The sequence below is a fragment of the Nuphar pumila genome, chromosome 1 (assembly GCF_984573655.1).
Source record: "Nuphar pumila chromosome 1, dmNupPumi1.hap1.1, whole genome shotgun sequence".
Classification (NCBI taxonomy): domain Eukaryota; kingdom Viridiplantae; phylum Streptophyta; class Magnoliopsida; order Nymphaeales; family Nymphaeaceae; genus Nuphar; species Nuphar pumila.
In genome coordinates, this window is record NC_143249.1 from 24079131 (window position 1) to 24102561 (window position 23431).

Consider the following 23431-nt stretch of genomic DNA (forward strand, 5'->3'; position numbering starts at 1 on the left):
TTGTTTTTTATTCCCAAGATTTTGCCAAAATGGGGAGATTTATGAAAATTTTCAAAAACACCCAAAAAAAATTTTCTGCCCAGATTTTGCCGTTTTAAACTTTTGTCACTATGCTAGTAAGGTGCTCACATGCCCAGGTGCATTTTAACACATCAGTAAGTTGATGCAGGGGCATCTACTGAGTTCAGCTAATGCCACTACGCTTCTTATTTTTGTCTTTCTAAAATGCAAGTTAGCAATTTAAGCCTGTCAATGGCTTAGCCTTGAGCCGGACCCAGGCCCTAATTTGAGCTGCTGGATTCAAGCCCAGGTCCAGTTGCAATTAGACATGTCTTAGGCAGGAAGAGATCTCACTCTGAACCCAGATGGTAAGAGCCAGACCCAGTCAATTAGGTAAAAACACTTATTTTTTATTTTTTTACATGTACAATTGTTAGATCTTAATCGGATCTCTGGTCAGGCTCATGATTGATCTATAAACTTCCAAACAAGACCCAGGTTCATCTACTATCTAGCCTTTATGTGTCCAACTAATTCAACATACCTAAATTAAGCTCATGCCCTAATACTACCTATCTTTTTTCATGAGGAATATCAAAGTACCGAAAAAGGCCAAGCCTCAGGAAATAAGTATATCCCTGTTCAATTTATGCCTTACAACTTACAAGTCACATGTTTGATGAAATGGCAGAAGTACCATAAGGCCTCCTAGCAATGCACCCGCTTGCAAGTTGCATCAGAGCATTGCCACATCTTTGACAAACTTCCCTCCTAAAGTATATCAACTATTCTTGGCCATTATCTGAAGAAAAATTGTATTTTACACTTGCAAGGTACAGACCACAGGCAGGAGCCATGGGAGGAGCTTCCGTTATTGTCTTCGCATTCAGAATTCTTTCCACTGCATCAATCATCAGCAAGGATACCCCTTTTGGTGAAGTTCTAAAAAAAGGCAAGAAAATGACGGCAGATGACAAAAACTAACCATCATCGATTTTCAAATCCCCAGTGCCAACAGACTTAAGAAGACCAACAAGCAGCCGAACCTGAGAATAAACGCACGGTTCAAATATTAGCAATCAAATCATATTTCGAAAACAAAATCCAGAAATACTCCTTTACAAGTATAATTTTTGTTTAAGCAAAACAAATGCACTATATTATTGTAGCCATTGAAATGTTCTCTTTCAAGTCTTGTAACTAACCTACATTATAAATTTACAATGGTGACATCAAGTGAAGAACTACAAATTAACTCTGCCATTAGAACCTAGATGACAATTTCAGTGGTATCTGCAGAATGCAGCATTTAGAATTTACACAACAGCTACATTTGTAGCCCTGAAAACCAAATACAGTTTTATCCCTCTCAACAATGTAAATGAAGACTAATATAACCAGATGATGCAAACTTGTTTATTGGATATGCAGTAAGTATAAAATATCTCATTGATTGTAGAGATGATGATCTAGCACCTCTATCCCCCTAGGACAAAGCAAAAGAGCACTAGGTCCAATGAGAGCAGAATGGTTGGGTCACTGTCATAACCAAGGGATCTTGTGCTCATATCCCACAAGGGTTATCTCCCAGTTTGCCTATAAAAACCAGAAACACGTTAAGAAATACAAAAGAAATATTTCAAGGACTTCTCAGCAAATTCTAGTTTCGCGACATATAATCTAACATTTTGAGCCTCTCTCTCTCTTAAAGACACACAAATGCATATAATAACTGATGCAATTGCATAATCCCAACCCAAGCACATGAACCATGACCATTTGCAAACTATGTTCTGGATTCAGCAGATAGTGCACATTCAAGATTACAAATCTATGCAACAAGAGACGTGTAAAATGCAAAATAGAACTCTAAAAGATGGAGCAAGCTAATGACATGGTTATGTAACAGCTAGTTCAAAATATCACCAAAAAATGAAATAATTGCATATTTTTCAACTAATTAAACTGCAGTCCATGATTAAAATTTCAATGTATAATAGTATAAAATTATTTTATGACGAAAGACCTGGTGATATAAAAAGGAGGGTGCCCTTGCAGTTATCAGATAATAATGATGCCTTCTACTCTCACCAAAGTATCCTCCATATTCTGCATCAGATAAATTCAGTCTTTAGTTCCTCAGGCGGTTCAACATCGGACATTTTCAAGCATGCAATGTGAATTGGTTGAAAAAGAATTACTTTGTCCACTCTCAGTTGATGGGAAGTATGATGAAGGGATCACTTCAGACACATGTAGCTCATCCAATGTTTTAACAGGAGATTTTGCCTGTGAATTACATAAAAACTTTAGGTCATCATGGAAAAATGGGCAGCACTAACCAGATATGGATTATCCTTAATATGATTTTAAAGAAAGCTGACAGCATCACAAGTGTGGCAGGCAGCCACTTATTAGAACGGACAACTGAGTGCACTTATATGCAGAAAGCAGGAAGCCGCTTTACATTTTTTTTTGGGTGTGTGTGTGTGTGGGGGGGGGGGGGGGGGGGAGGGTGCACATTAGAGAGAGAAAGAGCTCATAAAAAATGTAGGAGACAATAATTAATCACACTCTTTTTCACTTTTAAAATGATAAACATAATCATAACATTGTGTATCAAACGTGGTGCATTATCATTGACTGGGTCAGACATGGATTTGACTATGTCTTGACCAATATGCAATAATATTGCAGTAAACTTGGTGGCATGATATCTCACCTATGTCACATGGACTCGCCTAGCAGGCTGATGCACGAGCATCGACGCAACGCAGGTGTCGCATCCGGAGTGGCTTTGTCCAAAATGGACTCGGTCAACTTTGACCGAGTCTATTTTGGTCCATTAAAAATTAAAAAAGAAAAGAAAAGGAGAGAACAAGAGAGAGCCTCAGCCCACCAAGGAGGAGGGAGCAGAAAAAGCGAAACAGAAGGGAGCAGGAGAGGAGGAGGCAGAACAAGAGAGTGAGAAAGAGAAGAAATAGAGGCGGGGGGGGAGAGAGAGGGGTACGTACCTGAATGGTGGGGTCCTCCTTGCTCTCTTCTATTTCTCCCTTTTTTCCGGCCCCTCCTCCACACTAGGTCTCTCTCTCTCTCTCTCCCCTTTCCCCCTTTTTTATTTTTTTATAGTTTTACAACACATGGCGCAAACAAGCAGCCAGGTGTTAACTAGGTCAGACTCAGGTCTGATTTAGATCTGATTGACTTGGATCTGTTTAGACTCAAGTCTGATTCAGACTTGGGTCAAAGCAACTCATATTTAAACTAGATCAAAACCTATTTTGACCTAAGTCAGACTCAGTCTTGTGTCAAAGCAGACCTAGGTCAGAATTGAACCTGGATCTATTGGGTTTGCTTTGACTTAGTATGATTCAGAAACCTAGGTTTGAATCAGTCTGGGTATACAAACGCAGGTCTGTCCAAGATTTATATATATATATATATATATATATATATATATATATATATATATATATATATATATATATATATATATACACACCCTCCCACACCCCCACACTCAAGTTTTTTGAAAGTGCCGCATCGCCGCACCCGCACCTATGTGACATAGTGTCTCACCTAGTACATGCAGAATAAAGGCATGCCCCTAAAAGCAATGAAGATCAACGATAACATACCAACACAGACATATCACATAGAATTCCGATTCAGGTTTTATTCAAATTTTGTAATTATAAGAGAATTTTCAATTTTTGGCAACTTGGGATGGACAGACTTCAGTTCTTCCACTCAGTGTGAAAGTCTTACTGTGTTTATGGCTTAAGTCTAGATAAGTAGCCCCTAAAAGATAGAAGCTCATCATCAAACTTTAACAACAAACACCTGGCCATGACATTAGAGATCCAAGTGCATAAAAGGTCAGAACATTTTGTTTGTCCTTTTATAGCTTTCTAGTTTTTCATGGCATTTTAATCTTGTTCCCCACTCTCTAATTGTTCATGGGCTAGAACCACGTGGCCTGGCTCCTGTCCCAATTAGCAATAGTGCATGATAGAAGAAAGTAGTAGGCTTGGAGTTAATTATTATTTGAACATTCTGAAGAAAGACATGGATAAATGCACACCCAGACTTCAGATTTTCATCAAGTGCTGCATGATACACTGAAAATCAGGTTAGGTTTCATGACTAAATACTTCTATGAGAGAGGTGCTGGAGATAGAAGAACAATTATTGCAGAGAATTTGCAAGATAATTACAAGGTTGGCTTCAATAGAACATTTCAGTCCAAATTTACATGACAAAGAAATGGACAAACTGGAAAAACAAGGTGAACAACATCTCAAAAGGCAAAAGTAGAGATAAAACCTGACAACCAGCAGACCTAAAGGAACTGAAGTCATGGTGTCCAACCAGGATGCTGCATGCTTTCTGCTTGAACCAAACAGCACATCAGTTTTTTGGAGATAGAAGGAATTTTAGAGTAAAAATAACAAGCAAAAGGTAAACCTGCATAGCAAGAAGATCTAATTCCTCATGTATGTGCCATGCCCTTTCCTTCTCAAATATTGACAAAGGCTCTTGGCCAGAGAGTATACGATAGTAGTATCTGACAAATCAGAAGAAAACAAGTCTATGAGCTCCAATTTATTCTTTAACCTCACTAAGCATAATATAGCAAAAATATAGCCATCTTCAAAGCATAGTTCTAGCCATTCTCTATTTTCTGTAGAAAGCTAAAGCCATTCATATCAAGATCAAAGAATGGCACTTCACAAGAAGCCTCATAACTCAGATTGACTGAAATAAATATCTGCAGTAAAAGAAAAATGTACTAGAAAAGTGTGCAATTAGGATCTCAGTGCATGACTAAGCACATAAGAGAACATATATGTTACCTACATGCGCTCTTTAGCATTGAATCTTGCATGAAAGTTTGCAGGAACACATCGAACATCAAGCAACATGATGTCACCTTCATTTTTCTGATATTAAAAGCGAATAAGTTCTAGATGTCAGAAAATATACCAACTCTACTTTCTCTTTAATTCATCTCAAATGAAGTTCCAGAGTCAAACTGCTCAATAATTAAATTTTACCAGGACTTCTTTAACAAGCACACATCTATTGAGCATACAACATTTACTAAGGTTAAGACTAGGAGTGACAGGTTGGATTTGGGCGGGATCATACTGTTAGCATGCATGGAGTGCACATGGAATACAATATTTCTTGGCCTTCTGTATTTTTTGTTCTTTTAATTCTTTAATGGCATTTAGTGTTAAAATGTGTATATATATATATAATTAGAATAGTCCACTAGTGACTATTTTGTTTTTTTTCTTTTAATTTATTTGACGAAGGCCTTTTTGGTCTCCATATAGTCGCTGGGACTCTCCCCAATGGTCATAAATATGACCGCTAGGCTATGTCACAGGGACTCGACCAACTAGGTGTCGCACCTGCATCGGGTGCGGGGGTGCCCGTGCACGTGCGGGTGCGGTCAACGCACCCAGGGTCATTTATGTCCAACTTTTGGACTTTATATAACTTTTTATATTTTTGCCGCACCCCCGCACCCGCACCCATGTGACATAGCCGCTAGGGAGCTTCCAACGGCTCTGTGGGAGCCCCCCCTTGGTCTCCTTTGGCGTATAAATAGAAGGTGTTAGACCCTCTCTTCTCTAATGTTTTTTAGCATCTCATCAATACATTGTTTATTATTTTTATGTTTTTGTTTGTGTGAACATTGTATCTTGCCCATTAGTGGTTTCTTGTGTGGTTGTGCACTCTCTATAGCCTTTTATGGCATCTCTCTTGTGCACTTTGATTTCATTACATTTAGGTCATATAACAAATATATTTTGATGACTTGATCTATGCCTTTTATTGCATGTAAAGGAAAAAGACATACATTTTTACCTGCCACAAGCCTCTTCTTCTTTTCATGGTATCATAGCTATCAAATAATCACTCGGGGTTTCTTTAGGCTTGTAGCCTATCAAACCAAAGAGAAGAGCCACACAAGAGAGAAGAAGATAGAGGGTTTCAAGAGAAACTTCATTAAATACGCAACGTGAAAGAAGCAATACAACAATAACACCCCACATGAACATTGGCATATTACAAAAGAAATGAAAAAGTAGAGATTTATCTCCATAAATAATAATATACACATAGAAGGGGTAGCACAAATCTAGGTAACACCATTGAGTATACATTTTAATACTCCCCCTCAAACTTGAGATGATGCTAACAGAATCATCTTAAGTTTGGAGAGGAACGACTGAAAATGCAACGGAGCTAAACTCTAGGTAAAAACATCTGCAATTTACTCTTTCAACCTCAAATGCTCTAAGGATATAATCTCATCCTCATATACCTACCTGGTAAAGTGACAATCAATTTCAGCATGCTTTGTTCTTTCATGGAATTCTGGGTTTTTTGCAATATGAATTGTACTCATATTGTCACAATACAAAGAGGTTATCTCGAAAACTGCTACGCCAAATTCATTTAAAGGTCATCTAATCTAAATGATTTCAGCAGTCACTTGAGTTATAGTTTTATATTCAGCCTCTGTTGTAGACAAGGCAACCCGTTGCTTTTTACACTTTAAGGGGATCAAAGAGATTCTAAGAAAAAACACAAAATTCAATAGTAGAAAGACAATCCCAAGTAGAAACCTCAAAATTAGCATCACAATAAGCTCTCAACTCTGTAGAAGAAGACAATGAATACAACATTTCATAGTGCATACTCTCATATTTAATGATCCTAAGAACTGCAATAAGATGGACAGTCTTGGGATAGCTTATAAACTGACTAACCACATGGACTACATAAGTGATATCCGGTCTGGATATAGTCAAGTATATCAAGCTCCCAACTAATTGTCTATCTACCATTGGATCTTCTAAATTCACTTTATCTAAAGCCCTTAGCTTTAAATTTTATTCCATAAGAGAACTAACTCTCTTTGAATCATCTGCCAATTTTGCCTTCATAACCAAATCAGTTGCATACTTATTTTGAGACACGTATAGAACCCTCTTCGAATATGCAATCTCTAAACCAACGAAATACTTCAGATTTTTCAGTTCCTTCATTTCAAAATAGTCAGTTTCTTCTTACTATCATCAACCTTTGCAGATCGTCTTCTTTATAACAGATTTGATCACAGGAGATAAGAAGAGAGAGAGAGAGAGAGAGAAATTCACAAATGGCTGGGGCGGCACTGCAATACTCGACCTCCAAAACCCTAAACATTATAAAGTAAAAACATATACATTTTACAAGAATGCCATTAATGAGATCCTATTTAACATGTGTTGCATATAATATGTGTATGGATCCAGATCCATACGCAGACTGTATTCTAACACCCTCCCTCAAGTTGTACGTGATTTTGGAGCATGTACAACTTGCTCTTCAATAGCCAAAATTGACGCCATGTTAATCCCTTGGTAAACAGGTCTGCCACTTGATCTTCTGTTCGAACATGACGTAGTTCTATCTCCTTCATCTCGACTTTCTGCCGTATGAAATGTTGATCAATCTCAATGTGCTTCGTTCTGCTATGCTGGATAGGATTACATGCAATGTTTATTGCGCTTTGATTGTCACAGAAAAGAAATGATCGAATAAGTGTCTAATCCATGTGGCTTCTGCCGTGCCTGCAGCCATCGATCTGTATTCAGCCTTTGTACTCGATCGTGCCACTGCCTTTTGTTTTTTGCTGCTCCAGGACACTAAATTGTGCCCAATATAAACACAATATCCAGAGACAGATCGTCTCTCATCTGGATCCCCTGCCCAATCTGCGTCTGTATAAGTGATGAGTGCATGTCCTCTATGCAGATTATCGTTCTTGCGATAAACAAGTCCGTCTCCTATAGTTCCTTTTAAATAGCGTAAAATGTGCTTCACAGCTTCCATATGACCCTCCGTTGGAGCATGCATAAACTGGGATACCTGATTGACAACATAAACTATATCAGGTCTGGTAAAGGTCAAGTACTGTAACATCCCCACGAGACTTTTATACGTTGTAGGGTTGATACAAAGATGACCATCTTCAGAGCTCAGCCTTTGATGTAATACACTAGGAGTGCTGACTGGTTTGCAATTCGTCATCCCTGCTCTTTCCAGAAGGTCAAGAGTGTATTTTTGTTGCATGAGTGTCAATGTGTCTTGTTGTTTGTCAACTTCCACACCAAGAAAGTACCGCAACTCCCCTAAATCTTTCATCTTGAAAGTTTTCATTAAAAACTATTTCACGTCTTGCACATGACCATCTGAGCTCGCAGTGATCACAATGTCATCAACATATATAAGAAGAAGTATAACAATGTCCGCCTTTTGGTAAATAAAGAGTGAGTGATCCAGAGAGCATCTTCTAAAACCATAACTCTGAATCTGCATAGAGAAACTTTCAAACCAGGAACGGGACGCCTGTTTCAACCCATACAGATATTTCCTTAGTTTGCACACCCAGGCAATAGGATCCTTCTCGGCATAACCAGGTGGTTGCTCCATATACACTTCTTCCTTTAAAGTTCCATGCAAAAATGCATTTTTAACATCCATCTGGCTAAGGCTCCAACCTTGATCGACTGCTAGGGATATGATAATACGAATAGTACCCATTTTGACTGCGGGACTAAAAGTTTCGTCGTAGTCTTCACCATATTGTTGTGTGAATCCTCGAGCAACAAGTCGCGCCTTATATCTGTCAATACTTCCTTCAGGCTTATATTTTATTTTATAAACCCATTTTGAGCCAACTACATTCTTTCCTTCTGGCCGAGGGACTATTTCCCAAGTCTGGCATTCATGAAGAGCTTCTATTTCTTCATTCATAGCTTCAGTCCAATGACGGGATTGAAGAGATTGATTAAAACAAGTGAGTTCATCCTGTTTTGTGAGTTGAGACATAAACAACTGGAAATCAAGGGAGAAGGTCTCATAACTCACTCATCGTTGAATAGGATGCTTAATGCGTGACGGCCTTTGAGCCGAATCATTGGCGATGCTTTCCTCCACATTCCTCGGCTCTGTATTTTTGCTCCGTCTAGTGTATATCTGTCCAGAGAAACGTTCTACTAGGGTTGGCTCAACTAGAGATAATTCAACATGCATTTGTGAGTCATTCAACTCCCTACTCAAGCCGAAGGAAGAACAATTTGTTTGACATGTTTCTCCTGTATTACCGAAAAGATTTGCGCTCATCCATGGATCATATACTTCTAATTCTCGAGGTGGCAACACTGCAGAGTCATTGACCTGAAAATTTTGTTCGTCAAAAACAACATTTCTGGAGGTCCTAATACGTTTTGTAGTAGGGTCATAGCATCGATAACCTTTGTATTCATCTGCATACCCAACAAATCTGCACTTGACAGCCTTGTCCTGAAACTTATTTTGCAGAGATGAATCAATATGTACATAACATACACAACCAAAAACACGCAGCTCATCGTAAGAGGGATGTTGTCCAAATAAAGTATAATAGGGAGATTTCCGATCCAAAAGTGTCATAGGAAGACGATTTATGATATGAACAGATGTGTGAAAAACTTCTATCCAGAGACTAACGAGCACATTGCTATCATGTAACATGCTCATCGCGCTCTCAACAATATGCATGTGTTTCCTCTCCGCAACCCCATTTTGTTGAGGAGTATGAGGGCAAGAAACCTGTCGGCTTATTCCTTTATCCCAAAGAAAGGCAATAAACTCATTCGACAAATACTCTCCTCCACCATCACATTGTAAATGCATAATATCACAAGCAAACTTTGTTTTGACCATCGAATGGAATTCCCGAAATATTTGAAAAACTTCATGCTTGTGTTTTAAAAAATATATCCAAGTATAACGGGAATAAGAATCAATAAAGACAATATAGTAACGACTGCCAGAAAGAGAAGGAATAGGTGCGGGTCCCCAAACATCGGAACAAATAATCTCAAATGGCTTTGAAGCTCTTTTATTTATAATATGAAAAGGAAAAACATGGCTTTTGCAGAGTTCGCATGAAGAACATTTATTATTATTATCAAAAAATGAACTTAAACTAGACTCTGGAAGGAGACCATCAAATATAAGATTTTCAACGAAACCTCGACTACAATGTCCCAAACGACTATGCCAAATATCCGGTTTATTACAATGAGATGAATTAAAAACTTCCAATGAAAGAAAAAACAAAGACTCTGAAGGTGAAGACACTGAAGAATGCTTGGACGACTTCAACTGGAGGACTAGGACTGAGGGCGAAGACACTGAAGGAATCTCCTTGAAGACGTACATGTTTCCTTGTCGCTCCCCCTTAGCGAACGTCTCCTTCGTTCGTAGATCCTTAACATAAACAGAAGAGGGAGTAAATTCGACGGAAGAATTCATATCGTCAACAAGTTTAGCTACAGAAACAATGTTCTTTTTAATATTAGGAGCAAGAAGGACATTTGACAAATGAAGTGAGGATTTTGACATAGGGATATGTGCATTGCCAGTATGACTAATGGAGTGATAAGTTCCATCTCCCGTAACTATACTACCTTTTTCAAAATAAGGCAATAAGTTAGATAACTTACCCGCATTACCCGTAACATGTGTGGCGGCACCTGAATCAACATACCATTAACCTTGTTCATTCTGCTTGATCGTCATCTGTGACAATGCTGATAACAAAAGTTGTTGCACATCTGTGGATGAAACTTTTGTGTCCAGAGCAGTAGCTGATTTATTCTCAATTTTGTTTATTTTTCCTCTATTCTGTGGATTGAACCAACAATCAGCTTTCACATGTCCTCTTTTGTTACATAAGAAACAAGTGGGCACTCTCCTCTGATTCCCTGTATTAAAAGCCCCTGAAATATTAGGTGTAGGCAAGATACCATGTCCTCCCTGCCCGAAACGTCTGCGGCCTCTGCCTCCTTGATGCCCTTCATTCCCTCGTCCAAAACCTACAAAAGTGTCCATGGTCAAAACTGAATGAGGACGAGCTGATTCATTTCCTTCTGCCCTTTGCTTCATAATCATCTCATGCTGAAGAAGTTTCGCTTGAAGGTCGTCAAAAGTAGGCAAGTGAGGGAGGCATGATAAAGTTGTGGTAAACATGTCAAAATCAGGACCCAATCCATTGAGAAGTTGTTGAACTTTATCTTTATCTGCAATAGCACTTCCAACAACAGTCGATTGATCAGTAATACTCTTCAAGCGGCCTATGTATTCCATGACTGTCATGGAGCCTTTCTTCAAACTTTGAAATTCATGTTTTAAGTACATAACTCGAGCTTCTGATATCTGAGAGTATGTCTGAGACAACTTACTCCACAGATCTGCCGCAGTGCAATCATCTGAAAGAGTAACCAACACTTCTTGAAAGAGTGTTGACGTAATATAAGCAACCAAAGACTGATCCCGCTTCCTCCAAGCTGTATACTCTGAATTCTTAATAGAAATGGTAATTGTGTCACCCTTCTCATCCTTGGTTTCCTGCAAAATAAGTCGTGGTGGTATAGGAACTAAACCACCCAAATGTTCATCGAGATCCTGACTCCGTATAAAAGGAAGGATTTGCCTCTTCCAGGTCAAAAAATTAGAATGAGTAAGTTTTTCAGTAACGAGCTGACTCAAGAAATTGGCAGAGGGGCCAGATGACGAAGAGAAGTCCATAGCAGTGAAATGATGAATAAGCAAACAAGATGAATGGGAAGAAAATAAAACAGATTTTGAGATCACTTAATCAATCAATAAACCTTGAATAAGGCATATATTTGTACTACCGAAAGTGTTGCACAAAGAACACTAAAACAACAATAAAACAGTCGTTGGTGTTTAGGAAAAGATGGAACCAACACAGGTCTGAAAACCAGTTGTTGATGTTGAGCAAAAGATGGAATGAATGAAGAAGATAAAGGTACCAACTTTCAGAATATGAAATTTCAGATTCAGAAGATAAGATAAAGAGAAGATGTCACGCTGGGTTTACTGTTCACGCTGGGGTTGATGTGAAAGCTGAAGAACCACGATCTCATGCTGGCTTGCTGTTCACGCTCCTCACGCTGGAACTGTTCACCCTGGGCTTTGAAGAACCACGATCTCACGCTGGGTTGTTGTTCACAAGAACCACGATCTCACGCTGGCTTGCTGTTCACGCTGAGCTTTGAAGAACCACGATCTCACGCTGGAACTTCTTCACGCACAGGATTAACCTGAGCTCTGATACCATAACATATTTGATCACAGGAGATAAGAAGAGAGAGAGAGAGTGAGAAAGAGAGAGAGAGAAATTCATAAATGGCTGGGGTGGCACTGCAATACTCGACCTCCAAAACCCTAAACATTATAAAGTAAAAACATATACATTTTACAAGAATGCCATTAATGAGATCCTATTTAACATGTGTTGCATATAATATGCGTATGGATCTGGATCCAGATCCATACGCATATGCAGACTGTATTCTAACACTTTAATCATCATATCATCAACATATATGAGTAATATGTATTAAAATGGTGCTCTTCCATGAAAGCACTTGAATCACATAAGTGAAGTGTCTAAAAAACACTTTAAGCAAGACCCATAAAAGGGTAAATATGAAAAAAGGTAAGAATGAAATAAGGAATTTTATTCATAATATGAAATGCTTAAAAAGCATTGTAGAAGTCACACTTTAGATTAAGGGATGCACCCCTACATATACACAAAGTGAAGAGGGGAGAAGAGGACTCCTAAAAGAGTCGTTCGATTAGGTCCAGCGGCTCTAATTAGAGTCGTTGGACCTAATTCCAACGACTCTTTATTAGTCAAGTCTTGACTAAGACTTGACTAATAAAGTTGGGTCTAGTTCCATGTGAACTAGAGACCCAAAAATAATAAAAAGAAAAAAAGGTAAAGATAAGAAAAAGAAAAATATTTATATATATATAATACTTACGGTACAATGAGCGAAAGTTTGTCTAAGAGAAAGTGAAATCTGGAAGCCGCAAGAGGTTTGGTGAAGAAATATACTAATTGATATTTTAATGTAACATATGGCAGATCAATGGTGCCATATAAGTATTTCTCTCTGACATAGTGGCAATCCATCTTAATGTGTTTTGTGCGCTTATGGAAAGTCCGGTTGCTTGCAATGTAGATTGCACTCTATGTCACATGGGTGCGGGTGCGGGTGCGGCACAATTTTAAAATTTTTGGACACGGGGACTCAGCAAAAATATATATATATATATATAATTTTATTTTTAAAATGCCACAGGTGTATGTGCACAGTCACAGACTGTGACTGTGCACACTGCAAAGACTGTGCACAGTCACAGACTGTGCACACTGCAAAGACTGCACAGTCACAGTGCCTTTTTTTATATATATTTTTTTAAATAAAAAATATAAAAAAAAAATAGTTTTTTAGGGACATTTTTGGACTCGGTCAAAGTTGACCGAGTCCAAAATGTGGACGGACTCGGCCTGGACTCGTTGACCGAGTCCGACTCGGCGTTGACCGAGTCCAACTCGGCGTTGACCGAGTCCGGGCCGAGTCCGAAGCCGCACCCGAGTTCGCACCCGTGTCGGGGCGTGTCGACTCGGGTGCGGCACCTCCTTAGCCGAGTCCGTGTGACATAGATTGCACTCTTGTTGACACAAGACATTTGTGAGGCTTGTGTTGCCTCAGCTCCCATGTCAGCAAGCCAAACAACTTTCATTGTGGTGGTCGTCATGGCTCGATATTCAGCTTCAGTGGAGAAAAGATAGACTTTCTGTTGCTTCTTGCACCTCCACGATATTAGAGATTCACCTAAAAATACATAAAAATCAGTGGTTGAGTGCCTATTATTAAGATCACCTCCCCAGTCAACATTAATATAAGCAATTAAATCTAAAGATGATGATGCAGACAAGAAGAGGCCTCATGAGAAAAAACTCTTTAAATATCTAATAATACGTGAAATAACTCCCATGTGAACAGAAGTGGGAGCATGCTGAAATTGACTAGTTGTGTGTAAAACATGTACTATGTCTGGTCTAATAATGGAGAGATAGAAAAGCGCTCCAACAAGCTGTCTGAACGGAGTAGGATCATCAAGAAGTTCTCCATCATCAATTTTCATTTTAACATTGACTACTTCTGGAGTGTCCATTTTCTTATCATCTGTAATGTCAGACCTAGAAACAATATCAAAAGCAAATTTAAATTGAGATATCAAATACTCACGAGGGGAATAAGCAACTTCAATTTCTAAAAAATATCTTAATAATCCTAAGTCAGATATTTCAAAATGAGTTTTAAGAAGAGTTTTGATATCGGCAACTCCTTGTTTGTCACCTCCGGTGATGATCATATCATCCACATAAAGAAGGAGAATAATGATACATGCATCAGATTTCTTAATAAACAAAGTAGTGTCAGTCAAGCAGGAGTGAAATCCAATATCAATCATAATATGACTAAATTTGTCATACCAGGCTTTTGGTGCATGTTTAAGACCATAAAGAGCCTTCTCAAGACGAAAAGTTTTACCATTAGGGATATTAATGCCAGGCGGGGCTTCCATATAAACTTCTTCAATGAGATCTTCATTCAAAACAACATGTTTGACATCTATTTGAAATATAGATCATTTTCTAATAGAAGCTAATGCAATTAGAGTTCTATCAGTGGTCATATGGGCCACAGGGGCAAAGGTTTCCTCATGGTCAATGCCATACTCCTAAGCATAATCTTTTGCTACTAGACGAGCCTTAAATCTTTCTAGGGTCCCATCACTCTTTTTTTTGACTTTATAGACCCATCGACAGCCTATCGGTTGCTTTCCTAGAGGAATGTCTTGAATAGACAAAGTGTTGGCATTTTCTAATGCATCTAGTTCTGTTTTCATGAATTCAATCCATTCTATATGATTTTTTGCTTCAGAATAAGATGAAGGTTCAACATAAGATTAAATTAATGCAATAGTTGCCCTATACGTGGGTGAAAAGGATTCCTAGGATACAAATTTTTCAGGAGGTCTAGAGATCCTAGAAGTCCTTCTGGAGGGGAACTTCAGAATATTTTTCTAATGCACATAAAGGGTTTTGTTCGCCATCTCTTCGTCTTGAATATTGTAAACCAACATCCCTATAGGTTTGGTCTTCGCTATCAACATCATTGTCAATGATAATAAGACTTTGATGATTGTCAAAGTTGCATTCAAAATCCCATTCAGTAGATTTTGAAGTTAAATCAATTAAAAAATAATATTCAGTAATATTTTTGGATTTTTTACTTTCAAAAGCACTTTTATTTAAAAAAGATACATTTCTGGATACATATAATTTTTCATTTTGAAGATCAAAGCACCCGTAGGCTTTCTGATTTTCAGCATATCCTAAATAGGCACAAAGAATTGCACGAGGAGAGAATTTATTATTTCTATTTGTAAATACAAAACATTTGCAGCTAAAGACTCTTAGCCTAGAGTAATCGGGAGATAAATTGAGAAGTTTTTCTATGGGAGATGTATTCCTTAATGACGAAGATGGCATTCTATTAATGAGATAGGTGACAATTAGAGCAGCTTCAGCCCAAAAACCTTTTGGAACTTGGTTTGCAATTAGCAATGTCCGGGTGGTTTCCATAATGTTCTGATGCTTGCGTTCGGCAAGACCATTTTGTTGTGGAGTGTGTGGGCGTGATCGTTGATGTGTAATACCATACGGATTAAGATAATCTTTGAATTCTTTAGACATAAATTATCCCCATGTATCGGTGCGAAAAATAAAAATATTTGAAAATTGTTGGCAACCATCTTATGAAAGATTTGAAAGTGAGCAAAGACTTTGGATTTATGTTTATGAAAATAAATCCAAGTGTGTCTAAAAAAATCATCAACGAAGATGACATAATACGCAAAACCACTTTTAGAGATAACTAGTGTGGGCCCCCATACATCCGAATGTATTAACTCAAGAGGTTTTGTAGAGACAAAAGTTCTACTAGAAAAATATAATCTTTTCATTTTACCAAGAATGCATTCTTTACAAGCAAAATTTTCATGATTACAAAATTTTCCCAAATTTGGAAAGTAGTGGATTTTAGACATATGAGGATGGCCAAGTCTTTTGTGCCATAACTCTGTTTCTATTTTCTAAACATTTAAACAAAATACATTCTTGGGCAGTTCCAAAAAGTCCATGTAATATAGTCCTCCTTCTCTATAGCCATCCCCAATCAGCTTCCCTGACTAGTGATCCTGTATCCAGCAACCATTAGAAGAGAAGGAGATATTACATCCGTAATCAGAAATTTGTGAAGCAGATAAGAGACTCAAATTTAGTTTTGGGATGTATCTAACTCCTGGAATACAAAAAAATTTAGATTTTTTAAAACTTTCAAAACATCATACTCCTTTTATTTCAAGAGATGTTCCATCCGCTGTAAAAACCTTTGAAATACTTGAGTTATTTTTAATACATTCGGATAGACTTTTAACATTTGGAGTCATATGAAATGAGGCACCAGAATCTAAAAGCCAAGGAAAGTTACCTAGATTGAAAACAAATACCTAGATCGAAAACAGATGCGACTGCCGCTCCAGTTGAGGCTTCAGTAAAAGAGGATACCCCTTTGAGAAGAGGTTGAAGAATCTCCATTAATTAAGCCATGGAAACAGGTGCATCTTGTTCTTTTGCCTCGATTTTAATGAATGCAACCCTCTTTTCGTCTCTCCTTTTTAGCTTTGGACATTGAGGCCTATAATGCCACAGTTCATGACAGTGGTGACAAATAACTTTTCTTTTGTCAAACTCATGACTATGTCTTCCAAAATGAGGTGGCCTATAAGTGCAAGTATGATTCCCTGGTCTAGACACAGCTAGAACGGAATCATCATCAACTTTTGGAGTATTCTTTCTCAGTCGATTTTCCTCCGTAGTAAGTTCTTCAATAGTATCCACAATAGTAGAAATTTTTCCGCGATGAAGAAGGGCCGATTTGGTGGATTCAAACTCCGGCCTTAAACCATTCACAAACTGGTAAAAGTGTTCCATATCGAGTTGCTTTTGGCGAAGCTCGATATCCTCGGCACAATGTCATTTTGGCTCTAAAAGAGTCAATTCTTCTTATAGTTCGGACAACTCATTCTAATACTTACGAATGGATTTGTGTCTTTGAGTCATTGTCTGAACTCCCTCTTGAAGATTGAACACATGTGCAATATCTTTAAGGAAATACATATTTTTAAGGCATTCCCATGCCTTATTGGCATGTTCAAATTTAGCGAGGCTAGAGCATTTTTTAATGTCTATGCTATTAATAAGCCATGACATAATTTTTGCATAACTCATCCTCCACTCTTTCCACTTCTTTTCGTACAAGGCTAAAGCCTTAGTCTTCTCCTCTTCCATTAGAAGAACTTCTTTATCACCCTCTTTCTTGGTGAGGGATAGTTTTGGTTCTGAATCGGAACCATCTACTATTCCCCACAAACCTTTTCCCCAAATGTGATGCTTCATGATTGAAGCCCACATCACATAATTAGTGTCGTTTAATTTCATTGGTATGATGGTGATTTTATCATTGTCATCCATCTTATACAAGAGTGTGAAGTAAGAAGATGAGAGAAGAAAAAAAAAGTAAAAAGAATAGAGAGAAGAGAATACAATACAATGTTGTTGTTCAAGTCCTTCTCTTCAAATAAATCCTCTTATAGTTGATAAAAAAACTCTCTTTTGGCAAGTGATGAAACACTCTTTACCAAGTGACGAAACACTTTTTGCAAGAACAAGGTGATAACATACCTTTGAAAATGAAGCACGAAAATCGAGGCAGAGGCTTTTCAAGATCTAAAAAATACTGCCGCTCTGATAACATGTAATAAAATGGTGCTCTTCCACGAAAGCACTTGAATCACACAAGTGAAGTGTCTAAAAGACACTTTAAGCAAGACCCATAAAAGGGTAAATATGGATGACCCTGGGTGCGTTGACTGCACCCAAGGTCAGGTTGACCGCATCGGGTGCGGGTGTGGCACCTAGTTGGAGAATCCTTGTGACATATAGGGCAAAAAAAAATTTAAAGTCCGAAAATTTTGACCAAAATGACCAGGGTCGGGTTGACCGCACCGGCGTCGCGTCAACGCGGGTGCGGCACCCTGCTAGCCGAATCCCTGTGACATAGCTGAGTAGCCTTATGGCAACTCAATATAAACCTCCTTATCCAAATCATCATTCAAGAAGGCATTTTTCATACCTAGTTGCCACAAGTTCCATTATCCTACTACAGCTACTACTAGCAAAATCCTTAAAGTTGTCATATGCGTCATTGGTACAAAGGTTTCTGCAAAATCAATTCGAAAGTGTTGACAATAGCCCTTTCCCACTAATCTTGCCATGTATCTCTTAATTGATTCAGTTGCCTTTGTCTTGATCTTATAAACTCACTTGCTCATAACAATATTCTTTTCAAGTGGAAGCGTTACCAACTCCCATACATGCATCCTCTCTAGTGCATTCATCTCTTCATCCATTGTTTGTTGTCACTCTTTCGAAGTTGCATCTGAATAGGACTTAGGCTCAACATATAAATGAATCAATACAAAAAATGCACAATGTTTAGGAAAGAAAAATTCATAAGACACAAAGTAAGAAAGACGAACAGATATTCTAGAACTCTGACGGACTTGACAAGGGAACGAAGGAGGAGAGAAAGAAGTGAAAAGTGACTCCAAGCTTGAGTGGTCAAGTTCAACCGAAGAAGGAACTAGATCACGATTGGCCTCAATATTTTCAAATTCTTTCGTTTTCACATGATGCAATCTCCATTATATTTTCATGTCTTCTAGAATAAGTTTATCCAAACCTATTGTCTCTCAAATGGACTTGCTCCCCCTGAACCTCCACATGCTCATTCATTTTTTTTCTCAAGAAATGGCACTAAAAAGAACAAATCATATTCATCTCCCACCTTAGAATGTGTATCCTCATGAAAGACAACATTTCTAGAAACCCAAACTGGATCATAATACTTATAACCTTTTTTACCATTTGAAAAACCAAAACAAGAACATTTAACAATTTTTGGGGAACAATTTGTCTCTATATCTATTAGATAGAAGCACAAAACAAGTACACCCAAACACCCTTATCATTCTATAATTTAGAACCATCACATATATAACTTCTGAAAAGGAGAAGTACCTATCATATGGGTATGGGTACGGAGGGTATGACATGGCAATTTTAAAATAAATGAGGGTACAGGGACACAACTATATATAGAGAGAGAAAGGGGGGAGATATAGAGAGAGAAACGAGTTTGGGTCTGGAACTAAATCAGGTTAAGATCAGAGACAGGTCTGAATCTGACCTGGATCAGATCCAGGCCATGGGTAACACCTGGCTGCTTGAACCAGTGTTTTAAAAGCTAGAAAGGAGAAAAGAAGAGAGAGACCCGACCCAAGAAAAAGGGTAAAGAGGGGGTTAGGGCAAGTTTTCGCAACCCCACCCCCTTCAGAGTCTCTTCCTTTCTCCCTGCTCTACTCCTCCTTCACTCGCTGGGCAGCAACACCAAGGCACACGAGCCCTTCTAGCAAAGTCTCTCTCTCTCTCTCTCTCTCTCTCTCTCTCTCTCTCTCTCTCTCTCTCTCTCTCTCTCTCTCTCTATATATATATATATATATATATATATATATATATATATATATATATATATATATATATATATATATATATATATCATGGTTGCCAGTTGAGGAAGCGGGAGCGGGAAGCGATACGGGAAGCGGGAGCGGGAAGCGAGGCACTTTCAAAATTTTAGGAAGCGGGGAAGCGTGGGACCACTTAGGAGCGATTCGGAAAGTGTCTCGGAAGCGACCTAGGAAGCGTCTCGGAAGCGACATAGGAAGCGTCTCGGAAGCGAGGGGGAAGCGAAAAAATAAAAATAAAAAATAAAAAATAAAAAAAACTTGAAAAAAACAGGGGAAGCGAGGGAGAAGCGTGGGGGAAGCGAGGGGGAAGCGTGCTTCCCATTAAAGGGAAGCGTGTCCCCTATTAAAGGGAAACGCGTCCCCCATTAAAGGGAAGCGTGCTTCCCAAAAAGGGGGACGTGCTTCCCAAAAAAGGGGGACGCTTCCCCCCACGCTTCGGAAGCGCGACGTTCCGCGCTTCCGAAGCGCGCTTCCCCTTTTAGCTAGGCGCTTCCGGTAACCCTGATATATATATATATATATATATATATATATATATATATATATTTCTCCTCTTCCTTTCCTCTTTTTCTTTCGTCTTCTTCCTTCTCCTCTTTCTTTTTCTTTCTTCTTCTTCCTCCTCCTCTTCTTCGTTCTTTTTCTTCCTCCTTTTTATTCTTCCTCCCTGCCTTTCACTGGCATAAAAAAATGGTTTGGGTTAGGGTTGGACCTGAGCCAGAGCAGATCAGGACTCGACCCACAACATACCCGCACTGCGTTTGGTACTCGCTGTCATGTTGACGTGGATACGCCAACTATTTTGGCATGTCCTGGTTACATAAGTACCCTTAAGAACACTTGATGGCATATGGCTTATCTGATAAACAATCAACTAAATTGCTTCAACCCAATAAGCCAAAATATGTTTGTTTTCCTTTTAGTCACTTCGTTCTACTGATGAGTATAGGGACATGATTTTTTATGGTTTATTCTTTTTTTCTACAAGAACTTCCTAAACACAAAACTAGCATATTCACCACCAGAATCAGTTTGAAGAGTCTTAATCTTAGCTGAAAATTGAGACCACGGAGTTGTGTTGACTCAAGTTGCTGATACTTGTTGAGGTGGGACAATATAAAATCCAAAATACTAGGATTAACTCAGTGAATTGAATCATTCATTATGACATCAATTCCATGTATGACATCACCAAAGCTTACCATGCATTTTAGACTGACCTTCGAGGCTTCAGCAAACTATCTATGAAGACTTCATACTCAATTGTGGCACGTGATGCATTATGTCAGAGTGATTTTGTTTATGGAGCTTACTTTTACATGAAGCAAGTGAATCCATTTTGCCAAATTATTCTTCTATTGTTCCTTTAATTTACTCAAACTATTTGCATTGTTGAGGGAACATTCTTTCTTGTTATCAAAGTTTGATGATAGCGTGCATAAGACTAGTGGTTTGAATGCCCAACATGTTTGTGATGTCTCTGAATTAGCACTTTCTTATTGTTTCTCCGATTCAAACTTTTATATTATCATGATATCTTGACCAGGTCCACAGGCGAGGAAAACATGTTCAGAAGAGTCATACAATTGGTAAATTATTCCACGTGGATCATCTTCATGTGCGTGTTCCATCTCTGCCTATCGCCTCTTTTGAGTTTGTCTAATTTCAGTAGGATAAGTCAACATTGCATAAACTTCCAAAACAGAATTCTTGAAAAGTTGTTAGGTAGCATCAGTTGCTCATTGGCTTTTGAATTAAAAAAGAAATAATGCAACAAACAGTGTAAATTCATACTTATGGAAGCCAGAAACTACAGCTAAGAGGAACCAATAATGGTCTTCTCAAATGAAGCACTTTCAACAATGGAAAAACATAACCTAATGCATCTTTAATTGCAATCCACCAACAACGTGGATCATCAAGGTCATAATCATGAAGCACCACAAAAATTTATGGTTTAAAAAAGAAACATGTTATGTGCATATGATGATAATGAAACACAAATCTTTCCCTAACTTGCACAAGAGGCTGAGAATTAGTCAAGATAGCTTTGTAAATTGCTACTTACAGAGCACAAGATTATTTTCTATCAACACATGGAATTGCATGATAACCTGTACTTTTATGTTTTGGCCAATACTGGATCAGGCTTTGATCTATCAGCTAGAAGATAGTTTTTATGTGGAGTTAAAAAAAAAAAGTTCCCAACAAAAATTCTTGTTTATATGAGTCTATGTCATATCCGCTTCCAGCTATCAGATCCATGTCAGACATCATAACCATTGATCATCCATATTCCGTCTATATGAGTCTCATCTTCAAACTCCCATTTCTCACTCGGTTTTAGTTATGACTAACTATGAGCACTTCAAAATTTTCCTCAAACTTCTCTTCTACCAGATCTATATTCAACTTAATATTGTGTAAAATGGTCATTGGGTGCCCAATAATCGAGGGATTCCACTTATCACATTCATTTTCGATTTTTGACTCAACCCTCTCAATGTTCTCTTCCACTTTGCACAATCTGTAAAAAAAATTAGGCGGATCTGCAGTCTAAGACCATCACAGACATAAAACACCACCCAAAAATTTTATCCACACTACTTCATGGTAATATGTATACAGTTTTATATTTCATAATTACAACTACAAGAGGATGAAGAGAAATGATGGATGTAATTAATTATCAGTTGCAAGTTATGATAGCATCATTAAGTATATAAAAAATAAACACATAAGATGACTGGCACATCATTCTTTCATTGAAAGCAAGCAAGATAACATAATTATACAGTGGAAAGAGTTGCATAAATGAAGAATGACCTGTAAGAAATGATTGACAGCTCTTCTTACAACTCCAGGTTCATGAGGCGGTAACTGCATTTCATAAATAAATATCAATGATACTGCCAACATTTGCAAATGCTAGTGGTACTAAGCACATGTCTGATACCATAAAGATGATTTTAATGTTTAGGATCACATTTTAACTTGTCACCAATTCAATGTTGGAAGTATATCAATGCATGTCGACAAATTGCAAATGGGCTACCTTATAAATGCAATCTTTTGATGAAGGTGATCACTTTTCCACCTCTCAAAAATCTCAAGTTGGCTCACCAGTGAGTAGCTAAAAACAAGATAAAATTGGACTAGGTAGCCAGAAAAAGGAAAGATGTAGCAAAGCAACCTTGCATATCTCCACAGTATATCTCCAGGGTCGATCAAGATAGCTGGATGGTTAAGTTGCACTATCATAACCACGGGATTGCAGGGTCAAATTCCATGAGGGTTATAACCCAGCTTGGCTATCAAAAGAAGGAAAAGAAACCTTGCATATCCCCAACCATGTGTAGAACATCTTGTGCTGCCAAAAAATGTAAAGCTTAAATTTGTTTACTAAGAAACATGTTTTGACTTAATTGATTTGATGTAAATTTTGATTTCTTTTAGTTATGAAAGGTTAGTGCATTGAGGCCATCAATTTCCAGATTCATGTAAAAACATGTACAAACATTAAAGTTTCTAGATTAATGCATGGGCTCAGCCAAAAAACTATGTAGATCATATCTGTATGCTCAAATCTGCAAAACATTTAATTGAAATATTAAAAAAATCAATGTGCCAGTAGATAGCATGGTACTACAGATAGTAGCAAAAATAAACTCATGTAAACACACAAACACACACACATATACATTCATATATGAATAAAAAGTTAAACATGTGACAAATTTTATTTTCCAATATCAGTCCGACCCAAGAAACCACAATCACA

General features: G+C 38.0%; 1 protein-coding gene across 1 annotated transcript in view; it reads right to left on the reverse strand.

The window, feature by feature from the left end:
* Nucleotides 1-432: 432 nt before the first annotated feature.
* LOC149848371 (uncharacterized) overlaps nt 433-23431 on the reverse strand; it is a 28027-nt gene continuing 5028 nt past the window's right edge. Inside the window, exons 4-11 of the mRNA XM_090004169.1 lie at nt 22477-22530; nt 4861-4943; nt 4468-4567; nt 4327-4389; nt 2178-2289; nt 2027-2127; nt 986-1046; nt 433-901 (exon numbers count right to left, since the gene is read on the reverse strand). Coding sequence (XP_089860295.1) covers nt 786-901; nt 986-1046; nt 2027-2127; nt 2178-2289; nt 4327-4389; nt 4468-4567; nt 4861-4943; nt 22477-22530 — 690 coding nt within the window. The 3' untranslated portion in view covers nt 433-785. The remainder of the gene's footprint in view (nt 902-985; nt 1047-2026; nt 2128-2177; nt 2290-4326; nt 4390-4467; nt 4568-4860; nt 4944-22476; nt 22531-23431) is intronic.